The sequence below is a fragment of the Caenorhabditis elegans genome, chromosome III (genome assembly GCF_000002985.6).
Source record: "Caenorhabditis elegans chromosome III".
Classification (NCBI taxonomy): domain Eukaryota; kingdom Metazoa; phylum Nematoda; class Chromadorea; order Rhabditida; family Rhabditidae; genus Caenorhabditis; species Caenorhabditis elegans.
This window is the reverse complement of record NC_003281.10, coordinates 12,088,291-12,107,702: the sequence shown is the minus strand read 5'-3', so window position 1 is coordinate 12,107,702 and position 19,412 is coordinate 12,088,291. Positions and strand designations below refer to the sequence as shown.

Here is a 19,412-nt window from a genome sequence, read left to right as displayed (position 1 = left end):
AAACAAAGACGCAGTGATTATAAAGAACAGACAATAATGTTGTCTTCTTATCAGTTAGAAAAAAAGACTACAATGTAGTCTGATCAGGACACCTCAACGTGGCTGCTTTGGAGACTATATACTGTGATTTTCAATCGAAAAATCATATCTGAATTTTGATAAATTTGAACTCAAACTAGTCGCAATTGTGCAAAATTTAAGTTTGCCGTTTTTCCGGCGAATTCGGCAAATTGTCGGCTTGCCGATTTGTCGTAAGTTTTATTTTCGGGCAATTTTCCAATTTGCCGGAAATTTTCAGTTAGGTCAATTTGCCGATTTTACCGAAATTTTCAGTCTGGCCAATTTTCCGATTTGCCGGACAATTTCAGTTTGGGCAGTTTGCCGATTTGCCGGAAATTTGTCGATTTGCAGCAAATGTTCAGTTTGCGCAATTTGCCGTTTGCAGGAAATGTTCAGTTTGCGCAATTTGCCGATTTGCCGGAAATTTTAGTTCGAGCAATTTGCCGATTTGCCGGAAATGTTCAGTTCGCGGAATTTTCCGATTTGCCGGAAATTTGCCGATTTGCAGGAAATGTTCAGTTTGCGCAATTTGCAGATTTGCCAGAAATTTTAGTTCGAGCAATTTGCCGATTTGCCGGAAAATTTTAGTTCGAGCAATTTGCCGATTTGCCGGAAATGTTCAGTTCGCGGAATTTGCCGATTTGCCGGAAATTTTCAAGTTTGGCCAATTTACCTACCGATTTGCCGGAATGTTTCATTCTCCGCCCGCCTCTGATGTAGAGGATCAATGTTCAAATCCTAAAAAACCTTCAATTTCTCAATAGATCCCTGTCAAATTGCTAAAGATTTCAAAATAAGTCACTTTTTGACCTCCTTTTTTTGTATTTTGACCGAATGCCAAAAACCATTCGAAGATCAATGATTCATCAGGGATATAATCCTCATTGATCATCATAGCCTCAATTTTTCTGCTCAATTTCCATTTTGTCTCTCTCCCCCGTCCAGACAAACATTATTTCAAAACCCTCTTTGTTTGCTCCCTCCCTTTTCAAAAAAGAAATATGATGCCAAAGTAAGAGAGGTTAGGTGAAAAGTAACCGAATATAACTGGTAACCGGTCCCCAAGAGAAGAAGAAGAAAAGAGTGATAAGTTTGGCGCTCAATTTTCTAAATACTCCACTGGGTGTCAGTCAGTTACTGAGACGAACGATGGCTGTGCGGAGGCTATTATTTTTGACATTATTTTCTGCATTTTCAAATGTTTCAAATGCTCAATACCAAAATCAGAATCAGAATCAGCAGTCAAATTACGTGACAGTTAGCTGTTCCCAAGGTTCTGTACAGGGAAGGCAGGTCAATTTAGGTAAGTTGGTTTGTAAGATTTTTTTCATTTTTCTACGCAACTTAATTTAAAAATTTGGTAGAGTAGCTGAATATCAAAATAAAAAACTCCAAAAAAATTGAGATTTTTTGAAATTTTCAGTCAAAGTTTTGGCAAATTGCCAATTTTTTGAAAACGGAAATCTAGAGTAATGTTGCATATTCCGTCGTTTTAACATTGGCACAACATCCCCACTTTTTAAATATTTTTGTTTTAAAAATGAAATGTTATTTTTAAACACATTAAATTCTCAAACTATTCCGAAAATAACCAGGAACGTTTTGAAATTTTGAAGAAATTTTGTAGCTTTCAGAACTTTGTTTGAAAGTGTGATAATGCATTCTGAACTAGGTGGGCGGCAATTGCCGTTCGGCAATTTGCCAATTTGCCGGAAATTTTCAATTCCGGCAATTTGCCGTTATGCCAATTTGCCGCTTGCCGGATATCAATTTGCCGGAAATGTTTAGTTTAGAGGGATTTTTTATAAGACGGAAACATTTGAAGCTGTGCCTTTTTGAAATTTTTTCCCGTTTTCCTTAGATATTTTATAGAATTTGCTTACCTTTCAAAATAAAAGTAGGAACATTCATAGGATGCGTTTAATTTTGCCATTTGAAATTGAAATTCTCAAATTTCTAAAAAAAAAGAAGTGCGAAACCACAATTTACCGAAAATTTACGGGCCGTTTTTCCGGCAAATTCGGCAAATTCGGCAATTTGCCGGTTTGCCGAATTACCGGAAATTTTTAATTCCTGCAATTTGCCGGTTTGCCGATTTGCCGGAACTTTCCATTTATCAAAAAAACTCCTTTAATTGTAAGTAATTCCAAAACTTTAAATCTAAAAATTTCAGGAAACGACCAATCTCAACTCTACTCTGGTCAGGCGAATGCTTTCACCGGAATTCCATATTGTCAAGCTCCAGTCGGAAACCTCCGTTTACAACCTCCTCAACCATTAAATCAATTTAACACGACACTTCACGATGCCACATATTTCCGACCAAAATGCCCACAGCTGAATGCCGGTGGGCCGACGAACGAAGACTGCCTATATCTTAATGTTTACACTCCACAGGTTCGAGCTTTTAGATGTTGATGATTTCAGTGTCAATAGTAGCGTAGCTTTCAGTTATTCAAACAAAAACTTGTGAAAACTTGTTAAAACTTGTAAAACCAACAAGTTGTTTTTCGTGAACAACTTGTGATGTTTGAACATTTAGGCTGGAAATACCAACGCCAACCTTTCTGTTCTTGTTCTTATCGATGGATCGAATGGTTTCTCAAATGGAGGATGTGATCAAAACCAGGAAAAGGGAATAATCTCTAATCTGGTTCAACGTCAAATTGTAGTTGTCACCATGCAATACCGTATCGGAGCACTCGGCTTCTTCACTACTTACACAAATTCTGTTCAATCAAATTTGGGAATGTTGGACCAAGTTCAAGCAATGAGATGGATTAAGACGGAAATTGTGAACTTTGGAGGAAACCCGAACCAAATTACAGTAGCCGGGCAGGATGATGGAGCGTGTGCAGTATCGGCTCACTGTTTGAGTCCGATGAGTCAGAGTGAGTTACTTTTTTAGCTTAGGCTTAGGCTTAGGCGTAGGCTTATTCTTAGGCTTAGATAACCTAAGGCTTAAGTTAGGCTTACGCTAGAGGATTTGAAAACCCGCTTTTTTAAAAACGTTGGGAAATGCATTTCTTGGAATTTTCCTCTGCTAAATTCCGAGTTTTGAAATTGGCCGTGATCGGCAAGTTTGGCAATTTTTCCTCATACCCCTGGTTGGAAGGCTTAGGCTTAGGGTTAGGCTTCGGCTTAGGCTTGGGCTTAAGCTTAGAGTTAGGCTTCGGCTTAGGCTGGGGACCCCTGGTTGGAAGGGCTCAAATTTTCCATTTAAAACGTCACAATATTTGAAAAATGGGCAAAATTATTCCAATTTTCAGATCTCTTCAACCAAGCAATTGTCCAAAGTGGCTCAGTCTACAGTTGCTACAACCCAACTCCTGCAGTACCAACAAATCCTCAAGTTCAGGTCACCACACCACGACCAATGTACGATCAATCGAATACTGGATATGGAAATGCTGGATATCAGAATAACTATGGTTATCAACCACAGCCAATAACTTCGACAAGCTCTTATAATTCTGCAAATGCTCAATATGACGATCCAAGTCAGCAGCTTGCTCAGACATTGTGTAACATTTCTCCAGATCAGTGGAATAATGGGCAAACCCAGAACATTCAAAATTGCATGAAAAACTATACTGTCGATTTCTTTGTGAATCAGCAGCCGGGGGGTCCTAATGCCACGTGGATGATTGTTCGAGACACTTCTTTCCTTCCTGGATCAATTGATAGTCTGACAACTAGACGCCCAAATATTCCAATTATTATTGGAACAGTCCAAGATGAGGATGCTGATTATGCATTTAAACTGATTAATACTGGAAAAGGAAGTGATCCAAATAATTTGGATGATTGGATTTTTGACTTTGCCCGCAAGAACAAGCTCAATCAGACTCAAGCCAATCAAGTTTCAAATATTATTTCAAACAATTACGGGGTCAATACAGGTGCCCTAGGCCAGCAGGGAGCCCAAGTGAATAGTCAATACCAGGGTTCTGGTACTGGGCAGCAAGTAAATAATCAGTATCAGAATACTCAAGGCCAACAGACAAATAATCAATATCAATACGATCAGGGAGGTCAACAGACTAACAATCAGGGAGCATATTATGGAGGAGTGGTTGCTGGACAACAGACTACTTATCAGAATCAGAATCAAAATCAGCAAGGAGTACAAAGGGATCAAGGATCGTATCAAAATCAATACAGTAATCAAAATCAACAAGTGTACAACAATCCAGGATCCTATCAACAGCAACAACAACAACAATCCAACAATCAGCAAGTGTACAGCAACCAAGGGAATACCTACTCTCAAACCAACAATCAGAATCAATACGGAAGTTCAGGCCAAAATCAAAATCAAAACCAGCAAACTTCGAATCAATATCAGAATAACGGAGTCTACACAAATGTGACACAATATTCAAATGTGAACAATAATTACGGGTATCAAAGAGATCAGCCAGCAACTACTGGCATGCAAACTGTTAATGGAAATGGAAATGGAGTCACTGATTTCTCTCAATTGAGGACCATTTCATCGGTGGGTAGAAGTACGGGTTGGGCTTAGGCTGAGACTTAGGCCTAGGACTGGACTTGGGCTTAGGTTTAGGCTTAAGCTTAGACTTAGGTTTATGCTCAGGCTTACGCTAGAGGATACAGTTCTGAATTTTTCCCCTTGCTGAATTCCAACTAAAAAAAACCAAGCGTTTTTGAATAGCCGCAAATTTTTCGCCATGCTTCAAATTAGTCAAACTTTTCAGATTGCATCTCATCAGTTAGGCTTAAGCCTAGGCTTAGGCTTAGGCTTAGGTTTAGTTTTAGGCTCAGGCTTAGGTTAAGGCTTAAGCTTAGGCGTCGATCTCTCAACTTTCTAGAATTTTTCTCTGCTGAATCGCATTTTTTTGGCGTTTTTTGGAGCTAGCGCATTAATTTCGGAGCTAAACCAATTTTGTTGCTACCCTCAAAATACTTTACATACAAGTTAATTTAATTCGATCCATTTTTCAGATTGCATCTGATCAGTCCACCTCATTGACCACAACACAAATCCAATCTTATATGCAAAACGGCGCCCGTCACGTCCGTGTCTATCAGTTCACTCACGTCTCGGAAGTTGGAAGAAACACTGTTCCCGACACAGGAGCCAACTGGAAACGTAATCTCTTATTATCAAAGTGTCTTATTCTAAATTGGAAATTTTCAGCGGTCTTCAAGGGACAGGACATGTACTTCATCACAATGTCGGAAACGATTTGGACAAACTCCAACTATACTCCACAGGATCGACAGGTGGCTAATCAAATGGGACAGAGGTGGTCGGATTTCGTGAAGACTGGAAATGTGGCCAACTGGGATACGACTAATCAGCAGAATTATAACTATTGTAACTTGAATACTCAAGCCACTCAACAGGCACAGTATGGGCAACAAGCGAGGAGGGTGTTCCAGGATCAAGTTAATCCAATTGTTCGAATAGTAAGTTAAATTATGAGAGGTTCCCAGTTGTTCAAAAACTCTCGAATATTCTAGAAACTTTCATTGTTAGAACTTTTTACGAGTTCACATTTTAATTTGAATAAGTATTTTTCTAAACAAAAACTATGGCACAATAGTCAGAAATAAGCACTACACATTTTTAGGCTCAAAACAACTACGCCATGGCAAATAATCAATCAATACCGTACCCATCTGCATCTGGATCTCAAATTTCTCGAGCACCCGGCACAGCTCAGGCTCAGTATACAAATAACGCCAATGGAGGTTCCAACTTTCATCTCACATTCCAAGTGAATAGTTTCCCGTTTAACGGTTGATTTTTTTCGAAATTGTTCAACATTTTGAAATGACCAATGTATTGAATTGCCTTTCACCTCTGTGATGTCCTTCACCAAACTATGTATGATATTTTTGTTGATAATAATGAATGGATTTTATTTTTATTTGAACATTTTTTAAATTTATCGTCTATCTCGGCAGTTTCAGAAGTTTTGGTAATTTGGAAAATTTTGGCAATTTCAGCAACTTTGGCCATTTTAGCAATTTCGGCAATTTGGGCAATTTGGGCAATTTTGGCAATTTCAGAAGTTTCAGAGGTTTTGGCAATTTTAGCAATTTCAGAAGTTTCAGCAATGTAGGCAATTTCGGGTTTCAACGATTTTAGCAAGTTTGGCAATTTTGCAATTTGGGCAATTCTAGCAATTTCGGCAATTTTGGCAATTTTGGCAATTTGGGCAAAATCAGCAATTTGGACAATATCAGCAATTTCACTAATTTTTGCGATTTCGGCAATTACAGCAAATCGGGCAATTTGGGCAAAATCAGCATACTTTAAGATTGCTGGTTTTTGCCCAACATGCCAAAAATGCTAAAACTGCCAAATTGTCAAAATTGGTGAAACCGCTGATATTGCCCAAATTGCCCAAATAGCTGAAATTGCTGGAATTGCCCAAATTGTCCAAATTGCTGAAATAGCACTTTCGACAATTTCAGCAAATTCGGCAATTTAAGAAACTTCAACTATTTCAGAAGTTCCGGCAATTTCAGCAATTGCCAAAATCGCCAAATTTGCTGATTGCAGTATATTTTTGACAACTTTCAAACCTCACTATATGTATTTTTTTTAACTCGAAAATTTTTTTTTTAAATCCCCTTTGTAATAATATTCCCGAATCCTATTCAGTGATAATTTCAAGTGATTCTCAATCAAACGCAATAAACTAAATAAATCCCACTGGTCTTCTCTTATTCCCCTTCCACACCTTAATTCCGTCGCCTCCGTGGCCTCTTTTACAGCCGAGTGTCCGTTTAGGGGTTACGGTAGTCTGTTTATGGTCTTTTCTCTATTTTCGTCGACTGGTGGTGACTATGATCTGGTTTTTATCAACTGTATCACACACACAACTTTGAATTCCGTTTGATCATTTGCCTTTTTTTAACTGTAAAGTATGAATTTGTTGAGAAGGGTTTTTTTGAAATGGGAGAGCAGCCAATAATGTGGAGTAGAAGATAAAAAGAGCACAAATAATTTTTCCTGTTATATCTGCTTCCAAGAACCTCACAAAATGACCTAGAAGTCCTCTTAGTTTACGGCAAATTTCGAAATTTACCGCTGCTCGGCAAATTCGTCAAACTTGCCGAGCTCGAAAAACGGCAAAATTGGTAAATTTGCCGCACACCCCTGCTCCTAACGTAAGCTTGAAAACAGAGCCAGGAATAATAAATGTATCTCATAATTCCCATTGATTCCTAACATTAATTCTTTAATATTTGCTAAAATACCATTCACTCATGCAGTCAATCTCTGTCTACTCCAATTTTTATGTTTTTATGATGGGAATCGATAAAGTGCGAGAAAATTCCAATGGACCATGATTTTTGGTTTTATACAGGGCGGGCCAAAAGTATGGTAACACGTTTGCAGCTCTATAACTTTACTAGTGGAGAGAGTTATTACATCAATTTGTACAAGTTTTGTTCTCCATAAAATACTGACCAGATGAACGTTTTGAATTTTCAAAATATTCCCATCCGCATCGCTGCAGGCCTTCAGAACTTTTGAGATCACGACCTTTATGGCACGCAAGTCGGCATTCTGCGGGATTTCTACATTTTTCTCGAGGAATCCATCAAGTGTCTTACAAGTTTTTATAGTTCAAAGAATGCCCTTGGTCTAGAGATTCTTTAAAAACAAAAATCCAAATAATTTCTATCACGGTATTTCTGTCATGGACTGCGGCAGTAGGTTAAGTCTTGAATGGCATAGTCGCCGGAAAGATGGATGTGAGCGGCGAGTAGCAGTATGCAGAAAAATTCATTTTAGTATTTTTCGAGACGTTTTGACCTGACTTTCCAGAATTTTTTTAGAAAATTGAGCTCGGATGATTTTGTGGGTCGTTACGCCTTGCGAAACCAAAAAACTGAGTAAATTTCGCAAAGTTGAATTCATGAGACATTCAAGGTTCTTGCTAGGCGCCAGTGTCGACACAGAAAATTTTATATGCTACAAAAACAATTAAAAACGCTTCTTCACTTCTTTAACTTTAAATTTAACATAAAAATCATACATCTGAAAATTATTGGCGTGCGTGGGAGGTGTGTTTGTGTGGGAAGCGCCGCGTGCCAAATTACCGTTTTTTCGAAAGGGTTCGCCAAATTGTCGAGGTGATAAAGATCGCACCTTATTGGGAAACATTACAAATTTTAAGTCAAATTGAAGGAAATTTATTCAGCTATCAGTATTCGATAGAAGAATGTACGTATGACGTGGCAGTCGCGCGAAAAGCTCATGTAAACGAGCGCTTCATGTGTTACCATACTTTTGGCCCACCCTGTAGCATGTCTGGCCTTTATAATTGTCTAAAAGTATTATTTTACTCCAACAGATCAATTTTAGCTTATAAAACTGATATTTTATTGCTTTTTTATTGCTTGACCGTCTTGCAGCTGGGAGCTAACTTTTTCGAAACCACCGTATAATTTTGGGTATACAAGTTAATTATCTTGCGTTTTCAAGCTCGATTTAGGTACATTGGATCACCAGATTTGGTAAAATTTGGGAAAATTCGGTAACTTCTGATGATTCACCTGCCGCTGCGACATTGACAAGTGGACCATATATCAAATTTTAACCAACTTTAGATCTGTTTTTGAAACGTTTTCAAAAGATTTAATTATGAAATTTGGTATTTTCAGACAATTTCGACTACACTATATGTACTAAAATTGTTCGATTTTTAACTGTTCTACAATTATCTGAAATATTGTATAACTCCGTAGCTCTCTCCCCATCACCCCTTTTTACATTTTAATTCATCATTTCTCACCCCATTCTCTTTTTTTCCTCAATTCCATTACACCAATTTGTCTGCACCCTCTCCGTGTTTTTTATGACCTCCCATGTCGGCTTGTCTCCTCTATGAAGATGAACACGTGTGTGAGTGAAAAAGTAACAAGGGCCGAAAAGCCGACAAGTACAAACAACTAATGAGTGATTGAGGGCGCGGAGCCCGATGCGGAAAAGAAGAGATTCGTGGGAAAAGGTGTAGAGGGAGAGTGAACACCAAGAAGACACACTCTTATGAGCCATTAAATTGAAAGAAAAAAGTCAGTGCAAGGTGCGGCGGAGCCCGACAAGCCCGAGGATTTTTGTAGGTACTGTAGTTTTTCTCAAAAAAAAACACACATTTTTCAAAACAGTTAGTGGATACTCCCATTGCGGTGATTGGTCGGTGTATATCTACTGTATTGATAGATCGGCAATAGACTTTTGGCAAATTGCCAATTTGCCAATTTGCCGGAATTTTTATTTTCGGCAAATTACCAATTTGCCGGAATTCAATCTGCCGGAAATTCTTAGAGGAATTTTTTTTTATGACGGAAACTCTTGAACAGTGCCTTTTTAAAATTGTTTCCCCGATTTCTTCAGATATTTTCATAGAATTTGCTTAATTTTCGAAATAGAAATAGGAATATTTATAGGAAAAATTTTGCCGATTTGCCAGAATGTTTTAATTCCGGCAATTCGCATATTTGCCGGTTTGCCGGAAAAAAATCGTTTGCCGCCCACCCCTGGTTTGCATTTTGACATTTAAAACATAAGTAGATCATAAAATTCAAAGGATTTTCAAAATTAATTCAAAATTTTTTCGGTCGATGACTTTTAAAAAAAGTGGCAAAAACTGAATAATTACAACTTCGATTTTTTCCGGCAAATTCGGCAAATCGGGAAATTGCCGGTTTGATTTTTTTTTCTTTTTGAAATTTTCAAGTACATTTTTCACCAAGTTCAAAGTTCTGGAAACTTCCCCAAAAGCAGTTTTCAATTATTCAATTTTCAACCTAGTGTATTTCTGTTGAAAAAAATCGTATATTTTTTAACCATACAGAAACGACCAGACTGGGAAAGAATAGATTCCCAGACAGGGTTCAAACAGGTCCCTACAATCCCTTGTTCCAACATCAATACCACCACTTCTTCATCCGTTTTATCTCAATTTCACAATCTGTTGGTGGTCGTAAAGTTGCTCTTTTCCTTCTCCCGACATCTTCCTCCTCCTCCTCCTCCCGTGTGTGCCAGATGTTTTACAGACGATGCAGCCGGCACCTCCAAAGCGGTTTGCACGAGCACACAGATACAGATCTGTTTTTATAGTTTTTTTGGCTATCTGTGTGTGTGTGTATACAACACCTGTCTGTAGAAAAACGGGGAGGTAAATGAAGATGTTACCTTCTTGACGTCTTGCGCAAGTTTTACACACCCGGGGCCAATAAGGACCATAAAGTTGTTTGGGAACAGAAAAAAGAGACCGCCAGCAAAACATTAAAAACCGAGTCGAGATATGGAGAACATGTTCGAACATTCCATGCATACCACCCAGAACAAATCCAATAAATCAGTGACCGATTGAGTCATCACCTAAGTCAAAAGATGTCAAAAGAAAAACCGCCAGGGTTGTCACAGAAAACAAGCAAATGAAAAGTAGGAGGGAAATTTGTCGAAATGGCTATTTATAAGCAGATGTGTTAAATGATGAAATCCTATTACTGATTTATTTTATCAATTTTAGATTTTTTTTGATTTCGTGGTTTTAGGCTTGATGCTGATGTAAGCCTTTCAAGCTCAAGTTGTTAACAGCACAGTAAGTTTTGTTTTTTTCGAAACGGGTCTCGAAACGATAGTGTGCTCGGTATAGCTAACTGGTGTAAGGCTGTCCCATCACGGGTTGATCTACAAAAAATGCGGGAATTTTTCCCCAAAATATGTGACCCCAGCACGTTCTTAACCATACGAAATCAGTTGAGAACTCTTCTCCGCATTTTTGTACATTATTTGGAGCCAAAAATTGGCAATTATTCAGGTTTTGCCACTCATAATTTTGGTAGTCGACCAAAAAAAATTTTTTTTCTACATTTTTATACTTTTTTAAAGGATCGAAACATGCCACATTGCACTAGATTCCCCCCAAACGCTTATATTTTTTCAAAAATTTGGCAATTTGTCAAAACTTTTCTGAGTGTTTTATGATTTTATTTTACAATGTCCCCACTGGCGCTACTCCACATTTAAGATTTTAACAATATGTTATGCTTCCTTTACAATGCCGTATATTCTCTATTAGTATCCAACTACCTCCCTTTAAAAGGTTATAGCTCGGTTCACTTGAGGGATATCAAAAAATTGCCAAAAAATTGTAAATCTATAGAAAAAGAACTGAAAAATACTTTGTTAGTTGACAATTTTCTGATAGAACAATTGACAATTGAAATATAAGCTGTCAAAGTTTAACAATTGGGTGAAAATTATTCTGAATTTCTGTAATACTTCAAGTTCCCTGGGATTTTTTAAATTTTCAGTTTTCCGGCAAATTCAACTGTCTGATATTCTAATGTAACAACTTTAGTAATATATCAAAAAAACCTAGGTCATTGAATTTTGTAGAATACTCATAAAAAGGCCTAATCATTAGAACTTTTTTTTTTGAAAAACTGGAAAAAAATCATTAAAAATTTAGAAAAAAATAATTACGGTCTATTTTCATAATTTATAGCAAAGCTTTGTAAATCTAGCAATCTCAAACACAGAAGTACAGAATTATTATAGTTTCGCTATTGCGACAACCTTCTATGTAAAATTAGTATTACGGCCATGCTCATAAAATAAATACAGTCTACGCTTCAACTAGAAGTTCTGTGAATCCCTTTTTATCTTCCCTCATCATCATTCATCTTCAAACAGTGATCAATGTGGAGCTCTCTCCCCAATCTTTTGCTGATAAAAAAGTCGTAAACCTGAGGCGGCTGAGGCGGCAAACTTGAAAGAAAATCGGACAGGAAAATCGAGATTCTCATCTTTTCATGATTTTATTTAATTTTAATTGAATCAAGTTTCTTTTTATCCCTGATAGTTCTAAGTCCCATGGAGCTGTGCTGAAGGAAACGGAAAACGAGTTGATGGTTCAATTTTACGACTTAATTGAGCACACAAATACACACATGCACAAATAGAAGAAGACGACGAAGACACATCTGTACATTTATGCAGATGGTTAGGAGGAACAGAAAAATTAAAGTTTTATGGTGCAAGGGATATACATATTATAATTTCTTTGAAATAACCTGTGGAAAAATCGGAATTTTTTAGGTTTGTCTAAGTTTCGGTTTGATCTACGTAGATCTACAAAAAATGCGGCAGAGTTCTCAACTGATTTCGCATGTTTAAGACCGTGCTGACGTCACATTTTTTAGCCAAAAAAATCCCGCATTTTTTGTAGGTCAAATCGTAATGGGGCAGCCTGGCACCGTCGGAATTTGTTTTTATCATACCTCACTTTATTATAAACAGACAGTAGAAAAATTGCCAAAATTAACTATCTCGGGAGATTGAGATTTTTTGAAATTTTGAAAACTTGGCTTCCCTCATATTTTGAAATGTAAGAGTTTGCCGAAGTAGGCCATTTCGCCTCGGCCACGGCTGGGGGTCGATTTACGGCGCGTCACGTGGTGCCAGGATGTCCCATTACGGTTTGACCTACAAAAAAAGCGGCAGTATTTCGCCCAGAAAAATGTGGCGTCAGCACGTTCTTAACCATGCAAAATCAGTTGAGATTTGTGCCTCTCGACTCCCGCGTTTTTTGTAGATCTACGTAGATCAAAACGAAATGGGACATGACTTTCCCACGCGTTGTCCGGTAGGCGATTCTCAGTGGAGCGCAAAAAACTATATGAGGAAGACCAGAGTGTTATTTCAATAGATACAGAGCCCGACATCTCGTGAGTGGAATTTTGACAATTTTTCTTGAAACGCTTGGGTCACCGCAAATTCAGGCTAATGTCATTTCCTCATTTCCTGTTATCAACAGTTCTCTGAACATTTGTCATTTCCTTTGAGCTCCAAAGAGCCGCTTCTCTCTCTCGTTTTCATTATTCATTCATTATTTTTGCCCCCTGCTATTTCATTTCTCCTGTTTCCCCCTTGTCTAATCAACTGATAACCAGTGTGGAGTCCTTTTCAAGTAACCGCCGTTGGAGGCGAAGACAGGCAACCAGTTTACAACCTCACGACACCATATATCATGCATTTTCTCTATTTGCTCTGATTGTCTCCTTATTACTGATTATTGATTTGTTGTTATTCTGTAATCAAAATGGACCGGAATTTTGAAAATCGGACTGAAAAATTTTCAAAGTAAAAATTTTCAAAGGTGAACTACACATATTTGTGCCAGTCAGTCTGTCTGTGTCCTGTCCTCCTCCTATTTGTCTGATACCCCCTCCTCACAACTATAACACTCATTCGTAATCTTAAAATAACATTAACGATGTTTAATAGCCCACAATTATTAATGATAAAGCGTGGCACTCTCTGTGTGGGGTACTGTAGATTGAAAGTAGGCGGGACTTGGAGATGATAGGGTTAGAAAAGGATTAGTGTGTGGGAAGACATTTTATCAGTAGAAATAACATATTTTCTTTCGAGGTACTGTAGTTATCCTAGAGTAGAAAATTTTTTCAACAAATTCCTAAAATAGGCTAAGGAAATAGATTGGAGATTGGAGTTACACTAGTGGGAAAAAAATTTGTAAATACTCCTATCACGGGGTTCTGGCCTTCCTCATTGAATTTTTCGCGCTCCATTGACAATCTCCTGCCGGAAAGTCGTGTACTCCACACGGACAAATACATTTAGTTTTACAAGCCGCGACGCGACACACAACGCGCCGTAAATCTACCCCAGATATGACCTTGACAAAATGGCCTAGTTCGGCAAACTCTTCCATTTCAATTTATGAGAGAAGCCAGATATCGCTGTCCTATTGTGCCAAAATTACCCAACATTATGGTTTAAAAAAATTTTTGGAATTTTTTTATTTGCTCTTTTATTTACCAAAAAGTTTCGCACTCATAATTTTGGAAGTCGACCAAAAAAAAATTTTTTCCAACGATTATTACACTTTAATTTTTTTTTAATTAATTGTGTTCAAACATTCTAGGGGTCGGAACCAGGGATGTGCGGCAAGTTTGCCAAATTTGCCAAATTTGCTGTTTGCCGAGCTCGACAAATTTGCCGAATTTACCAAGTACGGAAAATTATTTTTAAAAAAGTAGATTTGCCAAATTTGCCGAGCTCTGCAAATTTTGAGATTTCCAGCACACCCCTGGTCAGAACATGCTCTGAATTTCTTTAAAAGCTCATATTTTTCAAAAAATTTGGCAATTTGCCAAAAACTTTGACTACGAAGTTTAAAAAAATCTAAAATTTTTTGGAGTGTTTAATTTTAATATTCGGTCGTTTCGGATCATCCAAAATAACTCTGAAAAATTATTTAAAAATTTATAAAATAAGCTAAATTTTTTAAAATGATTTTCCACTTTAGCCAAATTTTTTTTTTCGTTTTCAGCAATGTCTTTTTTGGGTTTTTTTTTAAGATCCGTTGACGGCAAGACATTAGAAAATACAAAAAACATTTTAATTTGCCGGAAAACAAAAAAAAACTCCAAAAAATTTTATTTTTTTCGATTGACCAAGAATGTATAGAATCAATTTTTAAAAATCCGTATTTAGATAAATTTGCAAAAAAGGTACACATAAATCTTCATAAAACTTATCTTGCGTTGCGATTCAAAAAAAATTCAGAAAAAAGAATTGAAAAAGTTTTTTCAAAATCGGCAAGATTTTTTTTTTCCAATTATTCTAATTGTCAAAAGAAAAACCGTTGATTTTTAAGGTTAAAACCCCCTTTTATGTAACTTTTCATATTACTAAAACAATATATTCCCTCAAAAATCATTCAACCCATCTGTCATTAATCTGCCGGCGGCCTACCTGTGAAGGGGGTCATCCAAGTTCAGAACAAGGTGTCGGCTCTTTTGCTCACTAATTGTTTGTTTGTAGACATGCAGGTGTATACGTGTCATCGATCAACACGTGTCACTGGAAAACACCTACTTGTGTGGTTAATGGATTAGCAAATTAGCCGATAGGTATTCGGGAGTATTTAATCTTTACTGGAAAACATGGGTTTTTGTACTGTGCCGGCAATTCGAAAAAGCTGGTATTTTGGAAATACAAATTTTTTTTTTTTCAAAAGGGTAGATGTATATAATTGAAAATACCTGAGTTTATAGTCACTTGTAATGGCCAGTAGGGAAATGTGGGCTTCCGTGTAGGCGCCAAATCGGCAAATTGCCCATTTGCCAATTTGCCGGAAATTCACGATTCCGGCAAATTGCTGATTTGCCGTTTGCCGGATATCAACTTGCCGGAAATTTTCAACTCCGGCAAATTGCCGATTTGTCGTCTGCCGGATATCAGCTAGCCGGAAACTTTCAACTCCAGCAAATTGCCTGTTTGCCAGCTTACCGGAAATTTTGAATTCCGGCAAATATCCGATTTGCCGATTTGCCGGATATCAATTTGCCGGAAGTTTTAAAAGGAATTTTATACAAGACGGAAACACTTAAAATTGGTCTTTTTTGAAATTTTTTTCCTCGTTTTTTCTAGATATTTTCATAGAATTTGCTTACTTTTCAAAATAGATGTAGGGTTCTTCATAGGATTCGTACAATTTTGTAGTTTAAAATTGAAATTCTGAAATTTTCAAAAAATGTGCAAAACCACAATTTTTCGAACATTTTCGGCAATTGCCATTGCCTAATTCGGCAAATCGGCAAATTGCCAGTTTGTCAAAATTGCCGGAATCGTTCAATTACAGCAGATTGCCGGTTTTCCGGAAGCTTTCATTATGGCAAATTGCCGATTTGCCGGAAATGCTCAGTTTCGGCAATTTGCCAATTTGCTAGAAACTCTCAATTCCGGCAGATTGGCGATTTGCCGATTTCCCGAATAAAAACGTTTGCCTCACACCCCTGGAACAAATATCATAATAAAACTTTTTTTTTATTTTAGGAAATTTTGTTTGATTCAAAATAACCGGGCGCCATTTTTCGAGAAATCCACAGCACTCTCGGATGTTCAAACTTCGACAATGTTGAAATATGAATGTTTTAAACATAATTAAAATATGAAACTGGTCCTTTCAGAAGTTCAGGCACCAATAATAAATTCTGATCTGTAGAAAAACCACAGTACTTTAATCAACAAACGATGACCTTGGCAGCTTTAATTTTAAATTGTAGTTTTTTGTCCACACAAGAGCTCTGAACAAACACTGTTCTTCACACTTCACTTCGTTTTAATTCCTGTGTGGCGGGTCTTTCTGAAAGTCTATTTTATGATATCATAGCATGTGTTCCACTGTTTTTTGCGAGGTGTCTTGACCTCTATAGACCACCCTTCATTCTTCAGTACCAGGCACTGAGATATTAAATTTTTGTTCAATTTTTATGAATCCTCGGTTTCAACGTTTTGTGATTCATTTTTATATGAATTTAGTTCTTCAAAATATTATAGTTTTAACATGGCTCTGATTACTCTGATTTATGACATGATTTTTTTCTATGATAGCTAGCTACACAAATTGTGTTTCACGGCTTATGGATTGAAATTGAAAACTCCTAACAATAATTTTTTGAGCCAAAAAGTACAAAAACGGTTGAAAAACTGAATTTTCTAGCTTCTAAAATATCTAAAAAATGCTTTCAATTGTTTTGAAAAGTCACTCAAAGATTTGACAAACCACTAAATTTCTACAAAAATAACTTTCACAGTTACACAAATTTCATTTAAAAAAATTATTTTTTGTTTTTATATTCAGTCATTTTACAAGCATGAGTATTCGGTACGGCTTCCATGGTAGGTAGGCGCGGTTTCAAGGCCTGCTGCCTGCCTGCCGCCTGCCTGAAACCTGCCCGCCTCACGCTGGAACTTTGCCTATTTTTTTGCATTTTACGTGATTTTACAAATTTCTAATTTTCTAATTTCTGTCAATTTGATAAGAACCAATATAAAAAATGAACGGTCGCCTTAAGGTCAGGCAGGCAGGCGTTTTAACGCCTACATGGAAGCCCTAATATTCGGTCTATTTTCGCTAAAATAAATCGGCTCTACTCCACCTTTAAGTTAATCATCTCAAAAATCATTTAGGCCGTATCAACCACGAAAATTTGAAATTTATAATTTCTTTATATTCCCTACAATACCCTGTCACTTTTCCAAATACATGAGTTTTTCCGTGCTTTTCCGTTTTTTTTCGCACACTTGACGACACGACAATAAACCTTTCCTTCTCTTCTTCATTCTCTTACCTTTTCGACAATGTCATGTGTGTGTGCTTGCTCTCCAACAACTACCGTAACCCGTGTTCAGTCCCTTTCCACAAAACCTCCGATTCTTGTTTTATAGCCTTCGTTTTCGCCCTTCCAAAAAAAAAATGAGAAAGAATGTGGTTACGAAAGTTAAAAACTCCACAAATCACATCACCGGAATTAAGTAGATCCTCAACTTTAGGAGAAAGCCCCAACTTCGCGCACCTTGAAAGATTTATGCACACTAGACGTTGAAATTTATTACCTTGGGAATGGGGGTGGTGAAAAGCATAAGTGTCTAATGGTGCAAAAAAAGTACAAAAAGTTGAGTGGTGCATATGGTGTATTTCTTTTACGACTTGTCAGAAATCTTTTAGCAAAAACTTGATAGTCTGGATTTTACTGAAGATTTTCGGCAAATTGATTGTCGACAAATTCGGCAAATCGGCAAACTGCCGGTTTGCCGGTTTGCCGGAAAGTCTTTGATTCCGGCAATTTGCCGATTTGCCGATTTGCCGGAAATTTCAATTCCGGCAATTTACCGATTTGGCAAAAACCATGGCAAAACTCAACAACTGCCAAATTTTGAAAATAAAAAAGAAATATTCAAATTTTTGGCTGAAAAGTTTTACTTTTATATTTGGTCATTTTGGCAATTTTGGCATAAAATCCGCCTAATTCAAGTTCTGGTAAATTGGGAGAAAGTTGAAAACAATTAATTAAAATATAAAACTCGTGTAGATATTTTCTGATTGTGAGAATACATTAGCCAAATATTTTTGAAACATTTTTTTTTCATAGCTTTGTAGTTCTATCAGTAATTTGAAATTGAAAACTATACACATAGATCCCTCGAACCAAATCCGGATATTTTTTATTTTCAATATTGTAATTTATTTTTCTTTAAGCTCTTTTTTATTTGAAAATCATGTTTCAAAGTATATTTTTTCGAATAAAATGTTTTTTTTTGAATTATTATTAAAAATATCATATATTCCATTGATGGGCGGCAAACGATTTTTTACGGCAAATTGGCAAACCGGCAAATTGCCGGAATTGAAAATTTCCGGCAAATCAGCAAACCGGCAAATTGCCGGAATTAAAAATTTCAGGCAAATCGGTAATTTGCCGAATTTGCCCCTAATATATTTGATGAATTTTCCGCATTTTTATATTTTTATCGATTTTCAATTATTCGAGATATCAATTTTTCTGGAATAAAAACCCAATTTTTGGTGTTTTTCCATAATATTTTCACCTCCTTCCACGAGACTAGCTCAATTCCATAAAGTTATCATTTGTTATCAAATAAGTGTCAAGCTCCTTGATAAAGAAATGATGGATCACTATAGTGTATAACCCCTTATCCAAATGTAATTCATCATTGATATGCTCCTGTCCGTATTCCTTTTTTTTCCAATTCAATCAGTCTGAATATGAAACTAATATATTTCAACTTTTTTAGCGTAGATTTTTTCTGAAAATTTTGACAGCTATATATTATACTATCATAAATTTGAGCCCTGTTTTTTTTTCTATGTCTGTCAGTTTTTCATTTTATTCATTATATTCATCACATGCCAATCAATATCTCATGACACCATCTAGTCACTGTAAACAATACGCGGGAAATGAAAGAGATGTCCTCTTCCCTCAACTCTGTAATCTCGGTGCGCTCATCTCTGAAAATAACCGATTCATCAAGTGTGCTCTGCGGCGAGTATCTTTGATACTTTGGCTCTAGTTGTTTTTTGGTTCAGTGGAGTATATTTTCTGGTTAAAGAAACATTATTCAGTTTGAATTTAGACCAGTGGAAATTTTTATTGATTCACTTAAAATGCTCAAACTCGATAAAAAATGCATAAAAAATTTTAGGCAAAGTTTTGAAAATAGCAACATTTTTCGGAAAATATAATACTTTTTGAGAAATTTATTCATAGAGTTTCACATATTTGAGCACTTAATTAACCGTATTTTTTCTAATACTGCTGGATTGATCTACTTTAAATGCTTTAAACTAATTGCATAACTCCAGAAAAGAGCTTGATTTTTTTTTCAGTTGAACTAAAGACAACCGAGCAGTAATAGACATAGAAAAAATATATAAATTAAATTTAAAAAAAATCAATAAACTCTTTGTCGGTTAGGAATGTTTTTTATTATGATACTCAAAATTTGATACTACTCA

The 19,412-nt window shown here is 36.5% G+C and overlaps 1 protein-coding gene and 1 long non-coding RNA gene across 2 annotated transcripts; both read left to right on the top strand.

Annotated features, from left to right (window-relative positions):
- The first annotated feature begins 161 nt into the window (after positions 1 to 161).
- On the top strand, positions 162 to 5,958 carry cest-12 (Carboxylesterase type B domain-containing protein). The gene is made up of 8 exons (NM_067175.6): positions 162 to 251; positions 299 to 1,363; positions 2,234 to 2,457; positions 2,603 to 2,951; positions 3,330 to 4,561; positions 5,029 to 5,176; positions 5,225 to 5,496; positions 5,661 to 5,958. The coding sequence occupies exons 2-8, from the start codon at positions 1,210 to 1,212 to the stop codon at positions 5,832 to 5,834; spliced, it is 2,553 nt and encodes an 850-aa protein (NP_499576.4). The 5' UTR covers positions 162 to 251; positions 299 to 1,209; the 3' UTR covers positions 5,835 to 5,958.
- A 2,267-nt stretch (positions 5,959 to 8,225) lies between these two features.
- Positions 8,226 to 8,952, top strand: linc-161. The gene has a single exon (NR_101861.1). It is a non-coding gene; the product is annotated as a long non-coding RNA linc-161 (long non-coding RNA).
- Positions 8,953 to 19,412: the final 10,460 nt, after the last annotated feature.